Raw genomic sequence first — 10,905 nt, 5'->3', positions numbered from 1 at the left:
TAGAATGAATGAAAAAGGACAGCCTACATTTATCCATGACCAACACATTGATTCCATAAGTTCTGTTGACCTCTTCCTCATCTTCAAACATAGCCTTTAGTCAACAATTGTAAACTATCATCACACCACACATCATCTTAATGCTTCAGTGAAACCCCTCAAGTATTTGACGACTCTTCATGTAAAATATGATTTGGCTCCAACTCATCTGAAAGAGCTCAGTGGGTGACCAAAACCATCTTTCTAGACATTCTTCATTGCATCTCCATCACACAACTAAAAGAAAACCCAATGCAGTTAAAGAACACTGCCCACACACCAGGGAGCAAGTCACCCCCTGTCACTAACTGATAGGTACTTTCCACATCTGTAATACTTGCTACACAACCATCAGGAAAGCGAAAAAACACCTTATGTTTATAGTAGAACCTGCAAGCTTTCTGTTCCTCTTAACACCAGCAGAGCCATCTGTTAATGCCAAGTCTAAGACTAAATGATGAACAAAAACAGACACCACATACTTATACAAATAGTGGTATTGTCATATTATATTACTACATATGAGACTTTCAGAAGAGCATAAAATCTAATATTTTGAGGTGCTGTAGCAAATATTCTCAAAACATGACTCACTTCCTGTTTCAGAAATATCTCAAAAATGAATGCATCTAAATATCTGTGTGTGTGTGTGGATAAAATTCAAAATTTGATAAGTGGCCATGCATAAAATGCTCAGCTTTTGAGTCACTTTGTAACTTCTGCTGATTAAAAATAATATATTCATATTTTGAATTCTACTTGTGCTGTCATCCTGTACTACTCGTGTGTGGGTGTGTGTGTGTGTGATCTTTGCTGATATGTGTCATCATTTCTCCCTTCACCTCCTCACTTTCATTACTTTTACTTCTATCACCTTCACCCCTCTCCCTCCCTATGTCGGAAACAAATGAAAACAACACTGAGTAGTGAAAACCCTTTCATCCTGCAGGGGACAAAGCAACCTTACTAGAGCTGGGGCTTTATCATAAAATGCACTCCCTATAGTCTGTTAAGTGGGTGGCATTAAGCAGGGCATACAATCAGAAACAATACCAAAAATGCAATGCACGGGTGAAATACAGTCCCCAACCTATCCAAAAGGGTAGGAAATGCTAATAAGATCTTATTTGGACCAGGACAAACTATCCAACCCATGGCAGTATGGAAAGTGGACAATGAGGATATTACATAAAAATACAATTGCTATATTCAGATTTGAGAAGAATTAGTGAAATATGTCCTTACAATCTTAATTTATCACAAAGGCATATTTTAGATTTGATTAAGAGCAATAATTAAATCTTAAAGATAGATTTTGTAAATGAATGAAGTTTGTAGATAATGAAATGTTTTAGAAGAGTGTAGAAGTTCCCATCAAGTATTGTGAAATAATAAAAGAAATGATGCAGGGAACTTGTTGTGTTTGGGGGAGAATCAGTTTCTTCTGTATCTTGCATGAATAACACATCTACAAAGAAAAGTAGCAACAAATATCTACAAGCTAACAACAAATGATCACATGCTAGCAATTGCTATTAATGCATTCTTACAAGCTAGCAATGAATTATTGCAGGCTAGCAACTGCTTGCAATGAATTATTACAAGCTAGGAACAAACTATTGCAAACTAACAATTAATAGCATTTAATATTTTATTGCTAACAATTGCTACCTTGTAATATTGAACAGAGGTACAATCAACCCCTGTAAATGGTTGATTTACCCAAAATCTATAAGGAATTGATAAAATCATTGGTTGTTCCATCACATTATAAGAAGCTGTCTGCTTATTTCTATAAACTTTTGTTACCGTATTTCAGTTGAAACATATTGTCTTCATTTCAAATAATTTTGAAAATAATGAAGGATTTAATACAATAACTTTATTGTTATTAAACTGGAGTTTGGAACATAGATCAACATGGAATTTTGATGGAAAGTGTTAATTTAAGTCAATTTGTAACAAAGTTTGTATCAGAGAACCGAAAACAGTCTTGGACTGGTTGGTACCAAAAGAGTTAATGCACTATTTGTATGCTTCAACTTGAAAAATATACACTGAGTAAAATAATCATGTAGTAGTTGGTTTGTAAAGGTAATAAAAGTGCCATACCTGTATAATTAAATGTAAGGCATTGATTTTTATTACGATCAAAGTAATATGCTTCATAGGTTTCATGGCAGTAACCAGAGTCAGCAGGCCAGACATAAGGATTGACCCAGGTCTCACAGAGAGTACCGCTGAAGGGTGTTGGACAGAGACATTTGAATGTACCATTTGATTTGCTTCCAACACACGATCCACCATGTTTACAAGGTGAACTGCTACATGGCTCTACAAAAGAAAAGAATATGTTAAAGAGAGTAAAATCATCAGAATCAATCAGTTTAGATTTTTGAAAATATTTTGTATGATATTTATTTTGCTTGAACTACAAAAAAAGGTATACGACCCACCGTGGGGCATCATCTTGGACAAGTCCCTTCTACAATTGCCCTTGGTCATTCCTTGTGAGTGAATTCAATGGACAGAAATGCTGCCAAGCCTATCGTGTGTGTGTGCGTGTGTGCGTGTGCGTGTGCGTGTGTGTGTGTGTGTGTGTGCGTATATATATGTATATATAGATATAGATATACATATATCAGTGCCTTCAAAATGGGTGTCTGGCAATAAACTATTGCATCAAAGATTCCTATCCAAACCATGCTAGTATGGAAGAGTGGATGTAGAATGAGGATGAGGACGACAACAATATCTTTGATTATATATGTTATTCAGTTATTTGTTTAATCTCTCTTTTTTCCATGCCTGATAAAAACCAAATTATTACCTCTGCCTTAGCAAAGGCGGAGATATTGTTTTCAGTTGTGTTTGTTTGTCCATGGACAAGATATCTCAAGAACCGCTGGATGGATTCAGATGAAACTTCCAGAGAGGTTCAACCTCGTAACTGGCACAAATTCATTAGATTTTGGGGTCAATCTGGTACCAGACAAGGATTCTGGATTATTTTTCCTGTTTTTTTAATTAATTTTTGAGAATGATCAGGTTCATTTTTAGTATTCTCGTTTGTGAGAGCAGTTGAGTTTATTTCAGATATTCTCATTTTAAAAATCATCTCCAGCTAATTGTTGAGAGGATGTTGGTGTTGACTTGGCAGAGGCTTGCACTCTCTGAGTGCTCTTGTTTTTATTAAAACAGCATACAGTACATTTGCTGATGTGGATAAAGCTTGGTCATGCTTGAATAAACAGTGTCACATGAAGAAAAACAAATTTCTGGAGAAGCTGTGGACGTCAAATGATGCCCATTGTCATCTCACAGGTTATGTGAACAAGCAGAACTATCATTACTGAGCAAACAGCAACCCTAAAGGACTTCATGAATGCCCTTTACACAGCAGCAAGATGACAGTATGGTGTGCAGTTTTGTCACATGGGGTCATCGGATCTTACTTTTTCGAAAATGAATAGGGGGTCACAATGACTGTCACTTCAGATCAATATGTTGAGATGCTGCAATCTTTTGTTGCACCAGTATGAAACAATTTTCCACAACTTCACAAAGTTTGGTTTCCACAGGATAGCGTGACATCACACACAAGGCAATCAACGACACCTGTGTGAGATTTGTTCAGTAATCATGTCATTTCAAGATTCGGTGACATTCACTGACCCCGCAAGATCATTGGATTTGTCCATTTGTGATCTTTTCTTGTGCGGCTATCTAAAGAGTTGGGTCTACGTGGCTCAGCCAAGGACACTGGATGTGAAACAAACAATTCAAGATGAAATTCATGGTATATCAACTGAGTTATTGCACCAAGCAATGAGGAGCCGCAACAACAGATTGGCAGAATGTACAAATAGAGGAGAACATCTACAAGATGCAATTTTCAGACATTAATATTTTGGATTACTGATTCTTAAAAGCAAGTTGTTTAATTTCTGTCAATAAATATTTCTTGTAGGATTTCGATTTTCCTATTTTTCTTGGGTTTTTCAAAAGTTCATGTCTTTTTTACATTATTAATTATTAAGATGTTTGCATGGAAGACTATATTTAATCTTCATTGCAAATTAGGGTGAAGTAAAATCTCTGCTGCCAACGAAGATTGAACTTACAACAACTTTTAACATAATACTTATGTTAAAACACAATTTTCACACACACAAAATTTTAACTAATTTACACTTTGTTTTTGCAATTGTTCTAAATCATGTATTTTGCTTTCTTGGATTTTACTAGAAGAATAAAAGCCATACCTGAACAACCAGGAATATCAGCCCTCACTTTGCAATCAGGTTTTCCTTCCTAATAAAATTAAAATAATGCAAACATTATAATATCAGTCAACAACTTAAAAATTAACATTAAATGTTTAATTTGTAAACTAAAGGTTACAGAATGTTTAATGTTGTATCCTACATCAGCTAGTTATCATTGTATATCATAATATATAATAAATCAGGGCTTCCAAATATGACCAATACTGCCTTCTAAAAGATTGAGATTATTTAAACAGAGTGTTGCAGAACAAGACATATTGGCTCAACATACCTGACAGTGGCATAGAGTACAGGTGTCTGGTTGCCATGTTTCTTTCTCACCAAACGTTTTGCCATTGTATGTACATTTGGGGAGGCATTCACAGGTTTCCAGTTGTGCAATACGCTGTGCCATTTTAGTGTTCTAAAGGGTAAATATTAATAAAATTATTAAAAGGAAACTCTTGCCGCAGGAAATAAATATTCAGAAATGTAAATTTGTCCAACCCATGCTAGCATGGAAAGCGGACGTTAAACGACGATGATGATGATGATGATATGTATTTATATATATATATATATATATATATATATATACTAGCAAATGCCCACCACCCCCGTCCATTGGATGGTGCCAGATAATGATAGGACTGGAGTTTGAAATAGTGTAATTCCGCTTCTGTCTGTGAGGCTCTGGCAACTGCAGTAGAAGCACCATTGCAAGCACACCACAGTTCTGCTTGCAGAGATGTCTGTGATGCTCTGGCAATCAAATCAGAGGTAGCATTGCAAGCATTTCAGAGTTCTGGGTGCTCTGGCAGTTGAAGCCGAAGCAGCATTGTGAACACGCTGAACCACATGTTGTTCTTCTGTCTCACTTGTCTGCAAGGAACACAAAACGGAAACATTTTTTTTGTTTTTCTGCCAATGTGACTGTTGTTTTTTCAAGGCATCCTATCGAAAATCTGTATTTGAATGAATCTTTAAAAAAATCAATTAAATTTACCTCATTGCTGCTTGCAACCACTCAATATGGTATTTCAACACAAAACTGTGCTTCAGTGCACAGTTATTTGCAATGGTATTGTAAGCACCAAATGGCTTTGGATGCAGACAGTTGTTAATGAGCCTTCACATCTATAAGCATGTGTGGACAGAATGTATTTCGAGATAATCAATATTCTATCGAACAAAAGTGCAATTGTGATAAAATGTAAAGAATCAATGCAAACACCAGTGCACTGACAGGTAGCAGAAGGCAAAGGATATTTCTAAGAAATATCAACACTTAAGTGTGAATTTTAAATAAAAAGAATATGCAAATCAAAATGGTTTGTAGGACTTCTCTGAAAATGAAAGACAGCCAAAACCGGGCTTCCTTTCAGAAAAAAGGAGGTTAGCATTAATATTACCATTTATTAATTTGGAAGTAATGAAAAGTCTTTATAAATAAAATTATTTAAGTCCTCGTAACTGGAAAACTTCAAATGGAATATAGGGTTTAGCAATATACAATGTTGAGCAATAAAGTAGTAAACCTTGTGGATGAATAAGCTGACAAAGCCAACAGAACAGTGCTTTTTTTAGAATGTAACCGATGAATTTGATCTGTAAAATTCTTAAAAATGATAAGAAGAATTTGCCAAAATATCATTCAATTATGCTTACTGGTAAAAAATAACTCATAATTCCAACTGTTGATACTAATATTCCTTCATGAAATGGAATTAAAGAACAAACAATGGACATGTACGTGTCAAATGAAGTGAGTCACACAAAAGTCGAAAAATACCACTCATTTTTTGTTTTATATAAAAAAATTGTTAGCTAAAGTTTTAGATATTTGTCACTCAAATTTCCACATTCAATTACCAATCAATTTGTCGTTTTCTACTGACAATTGAATTTTGTTGTGAGAAAATATTCACACAGTTAATTGATTGCCAATTAGTGCCATTTATTCATTAAAGTTAATATTGTATTTCATTTTTACTTATTCAAAATAACTGTTTTGTCTTCTTACTCTCTTGTGTCAGTTTATTTATTAAACACAGAATGACATGCCTGGATGCACGTGTTCGAGTACAGTTCATTCTAGAATGATATCAATTTTTACTGCAATCACATATGTTCTTTCATGAAATTACTTAGAAAGCTTAATGCAATTAATGTTCTGGTGCTGATTGGACAAACATAGCAGCTGTTCATATGTGATTTGCAGAACAATAGCCAATAAGCACTATTGAAATTGGATTTTCCATCAAGATTCTGATTAAAAAAGGGCAAATCTCACTTTGAAACTAATGATTATGTTATGAAATTTAACTGATGCACCCACTGTAATGTCTTTTACCAATGTGTAAAATTTCAGTGCGATCAGTTGTAAAATACGGCCGTTATAATCTTTTACACACACACACACGCATTTATACACACATATATTGTCCCTATCACAGTGCATCTCCCTTGCAACCTCCACTTTACATCATCTGTGCTGCCACCTATCATCTCCTCGACCCACTCACCCTGTCTCATCCTCTGTTCTCTTTTATATTCACTTTCTTGTACCTTGTAGTGTTAAATACGTCCTAACACCACATCACTACCATCTTTTTCCTTTCTCTCTTTCCAAATGGGAAAGCCATGTATCGCCTCCAGGGCAAGAAACCGGTTCCTGTCCCTCAGTCTTACTTTAACCTTTTTTCACCTGTCATAAAGCCACCTCCTTCAATACTGCAGCCTCACTCAGCTGAGGGATCTAGTCTTGCGAGTTGCAAGGATCACAAAAAAAACCATCCAGTACACTCTATAAATTGGTTGGCATTAGGAAATGATCCAGATAAAGAAACCATGCCAAAACAGACATGTGTAAATTAATGATAGAATTCTTAATTTCTTAAAATTATCCTCATTGCCTTTACCACTCACTAACAATTACCGTTAGGTTTTTGTTTTCATCCTCCTGCTAAGAGTAAAATTTCAAATCATTGAGAATTTTTTGCATATCCATTCAAAACATTATTCCTTAATTTAACTTACTTTATGCCACTGGCCAACTTGAGCTATTTCTTTTGTTCAAATCATCTTTTTTTTGTAATTATGCAAATTATTTGCCAAAAATATTCACAATTTTTTTTCCAATATATAAAATCTAAAAACTATTTTAGAAGCATGTTACAATGCTGGAATATTTTGAAGTATAAATTACTTTAGTTTTGAGGCATTGTAGGAGAATATTTAGTGCTTCATGGCATCTTACCAATACAGACTTTAACCTCATTCCCCACCACCAAAACCCTCATACACTGTGCCTGCCTCTCTTTTTCCTATCCACTAATGCAATCTATCTAATAACATGTCATTTCTCTTTTGTTTCTCCTATCATCATCATCATCATCATCTCTATTTTGCTGCTCCATATATTGCAGAAAACGTTTTCTACCTTACACCAGGACCAGATTAACCTAAAGGCATGGAAGATTGAAACTTAAGACCTTAAAATCTCGGAGCCTCTGGCCAAGGCCATCATCATTATTATCAGCATTTATCTTCTATGCTGACTCAATGGTTTGACAGGATCTGACAGGTCTGATGAATGCAACATACCTCAATGTCTGCTTTCGCATGGTTTCTGCAGTTGGATGCCTTTCTTAATGCCAACCACTTTACAGAGGGTACTTGGTGTTTTTGTTGTAGCACCAGCACTAGTGAGGTCATAAAACTAAGATCCCTTTCACTGAGTAGGGCTACTATAAAGAGGGAGGTGGCTTTATGCTAGGAGATGGGGGGGGGGGGGTAGAGAGAAAGAACCAGAACAGGACAGGTTCCTTATTGTGGAGGAGCTACAAGTTATTCACATGATAAAATTCTAGTTGTGAGGGTGGGGAAATGAGATAGGCCTCAAAATTAAAATAACTTCGGATTTCTTTTCAACTAAATCACTCCCCATTGTCATGAATAACACTAAAATCCTGGAAATGTGCCATAGATGCTAAAACACAGAATCTCTGATGATTTCACATGAGGACCCCATAGAACACAACCAAACCAAAATTATGTGCACAATTTGATTTTTATTGTATAAGTATGCATGAAAAATGAAAACATTGAGATAATAAATAAGGATATTTCAAGCTGAAACTAAATTGATTTCTCTATGATATGAAGCATAACTACAACATTTACCTGGAGCTGAATAGAATTAACCACAACAACCAGCTGTTCCACTTGTCTCTGTAGAGTTGTCACACGTTCAGTCAAAGTGAGAGAACTGAAACCACTGTCATCGGCTTGAAGAGAATTGGCTAAAGATAATCAGAATCAAGCAGAGTAAAATAAAATAAAGGTGTTCACCCACACACACACACACAGTGACAAAATGAAGTCAAAGGTCTACAGGAACCAAATGGTATGCAAATTAATTAAAAGTGTTAAGTACATTAAAAAAGGCTTTGAATTCCAAAAGAATTGGAAGTTGTTAATATTTAACCCTTTTGTTATATTTTTGATTAAATACACTACTTTTAATTAATTTTGAAAATAATGAAGAATATAGTAAAATAACTGTCATTATTCAAATGGTGTTTGGAACATAAATTAACATGAAATTTTGAAAGGTTTCCATCTAAATCTCTTTAAAACAGGAAGTTTATACCATGGAACAAGAGGCATTATCAATCTGGTTGGCATCAAAAGGGTTAAACAGGATAATAAACTATGATTTAAAAAGATATAAAACCATCATACCATTGTTAGTTAACCTAGGATTACGTTTTAAATTAAAAAAAAAACATGCACATATAAAGAGTAAAAATAAGAGAAAATGGAAAGAGGAGAAGAGAGTAGAAGTCAAATCCACATTGCCTCATCATGCTGTAAACAAAACACACAAACAAAACACAGAGTGCATGTGCTAGGATATGAAACCTGAAAACTGGTAGAAGAGTGCTTTGGAACAGAGTATCCGTTGATAACAGGAAGTGGAATGGTCACAACAGCAAGGTGTCATGTGGCCATGTGTGTGCATGCATGCATGTATACTCTAGATCAGAATGGTTTGTTTTGGTTAAAATTGAAATGTATTCAATATCCCTGCATGGTGCCTTAGGCAGGTGACATCAGATCGAACAACATCTCGTGAATAGGATTTGGTAAATGAAACTGTGCAGCAGCTTTTTTTTCTACAGACATTTGTGTCCACATCTTTTGTTTCTTTGTATCTCATTATGTTCCATACCTTATTTTATGCCAGTTCCCATGCCGACATGGGAAGTTGATGGGTCATCACAGTTTGAGTCATCTGTTATTCAGAGTAATGAGTCAGATAGCAACAACTCATCCAACCCCTACCAGCATGGAAAAATGGATATTAAATAATAAATTATGGAACATGAAGACATACAACAATCAAACAATTAACATAAACAGGTGTGTGCATGTGAACAAACACACACAAATTTCCACCTACCAAATTCAATTCAAAAGGAATTTTTCCTCTAGGTTCAATGCAAACCCATAGGAAAAGGTCCTTGCTCCAGGCATCAAGCAGCTCAGTAAACAGATTTAATAAAATAAGGACCAGACTAAAATAAGTGCTGACAGACTAAACTCTTGTGGCCAATGCCTTACTATCGTCATAGTCTAATGACTGCAACAAGTAAAAGAATTAAGGAATGCATTTCACTGATACAGACAATTACCTTCATATAGGTTGCAATAGCAAAAACCTTCCTATTCAACATGGCCATTGGTGTGGCATTAGTGAAACTAGACAGGTGGTATCAATGTCTTTATGAAGCTATGGTTTTACTGTGTTTCTTTATTTGTTTTAGTTACTGTACTAGTACCACAAGAAAAGCACTGGTGATGGTGGCACATAAAAAGCACTGGTGTCATGTAAAAAGTACAAGTGCACTCTGTAAGGTGGTTGGTGCTAGGAAGGCATCGAGCTGTTGAGACCATGCCAAAAAGACAATCGGAGCCTGATGCAGCTCTCTGGCTTAGTTCCTATCAAACCATCCAACCAGTGTCAGCGTGGGAAACAGACGTTAAATGATAATGATGATGATAATGACGACTATTGTGGTTTAGACCAGGACATTCAGTGCATTTGTAGCCAAAACTTCTGTCAACTTATAAAATGTAGGAATGGGTTTTTCTTGGGGAGGGTTGCATCCTGTATAATTTCTCCAACAGCTTATTCATATATGATACAAGTGACATTAATTTATACCAAGTATAACACTATGCCATTGCTTAATTAATAGTAATACTGATTAGATCATCATTTAACATCTGTTGTCCATGCTAGTATGGGCTGGACGGTTTGATCAGAGCTGGCAAGTTAGAAGGGTGCATCAGACTCCATTTCAGTATGGCATGGTTTCTACAGCTGGATGCCCTTCCTAATGCCAACCACCCCGAGAGTGTAATAGGTGCTTTTATGTGCCACCAGCACAGGTGCCATTTGTGTGACACCAGTATCTGCCACGACTGCAATTTTGCTCAGCTTGATGGGTCTTCTCAAGCACAACATAATGCCAAAGGTCTCGGTCATTGCCTCCATGAGTCCCAACACTCAAAAGGTGCTTTTCCCATG

The 10,905-nt window shown here is 35.7% G+C and overlaps 1 protein-coding gene across 5 annotated transcripts in view; it reads right to left on the bottom strand.

Moving 5' to 3' along the window:
* LOC106883525 (kielin/chordin-like protein) overlaps positions 1 to 10,905 on the bottom strand; it is a 134,575-nt gene that overhangs the window by 107,026 nt on the left and 16,644 nt on the right. For 4 of the 5 annotated variants that reach the window (XR_008263766.1, XR_008263765.1, XM_052966684.1 and 1 more), the window contains exons 4-7: positions 8,493 to 8,611; positions 4,600 to 4,731; positions 4,305 to 4,353; positions 2,152 to 2,373 (exon numbers count right to left, since the gene is read on the bottom strand). Coding sequence is in view for 3 of the 5 variants with exons in the window: in XM_052966684.1 (XP_052822644.1) it covers positions 2,152 to 2,373; positions 4,305 to 4,353; positions 4,600 to 4,731; positions 8,493 to 8,611 (522 nt within the window). In the remaining 2 variants the exon portion in view is untranslated. The remainder of the gene's footprint in view (positions 1 to 2,151; positions 2,374 to 4,304; positions 4,354 to 4,599; positions 4,732 to 8,492; positions 8,612 to 10,905) is intronic. The other variant, XM_052966685.1, reaches the window with a different exon arrangement.

The sequence above is a fragment of the Octopus bimaculoides genome, chromosome 3, assembly GCF_001194135.2.
Source record: "Octopus bimaculoides isolate UCB-OBI-ISO-001 chromosome 3, ASM119413v2, whole genome shotgun sequence".
Lineage (NCBI taxonomy): Eukaryota > Metazoa > Mollusca > Cephalopoda > Octopoda > Octopodidae > Octopus > Octopus bimaculoides.
This window is presented reverse-complemented; position numbering and strand designations above follow the sequence as displayed.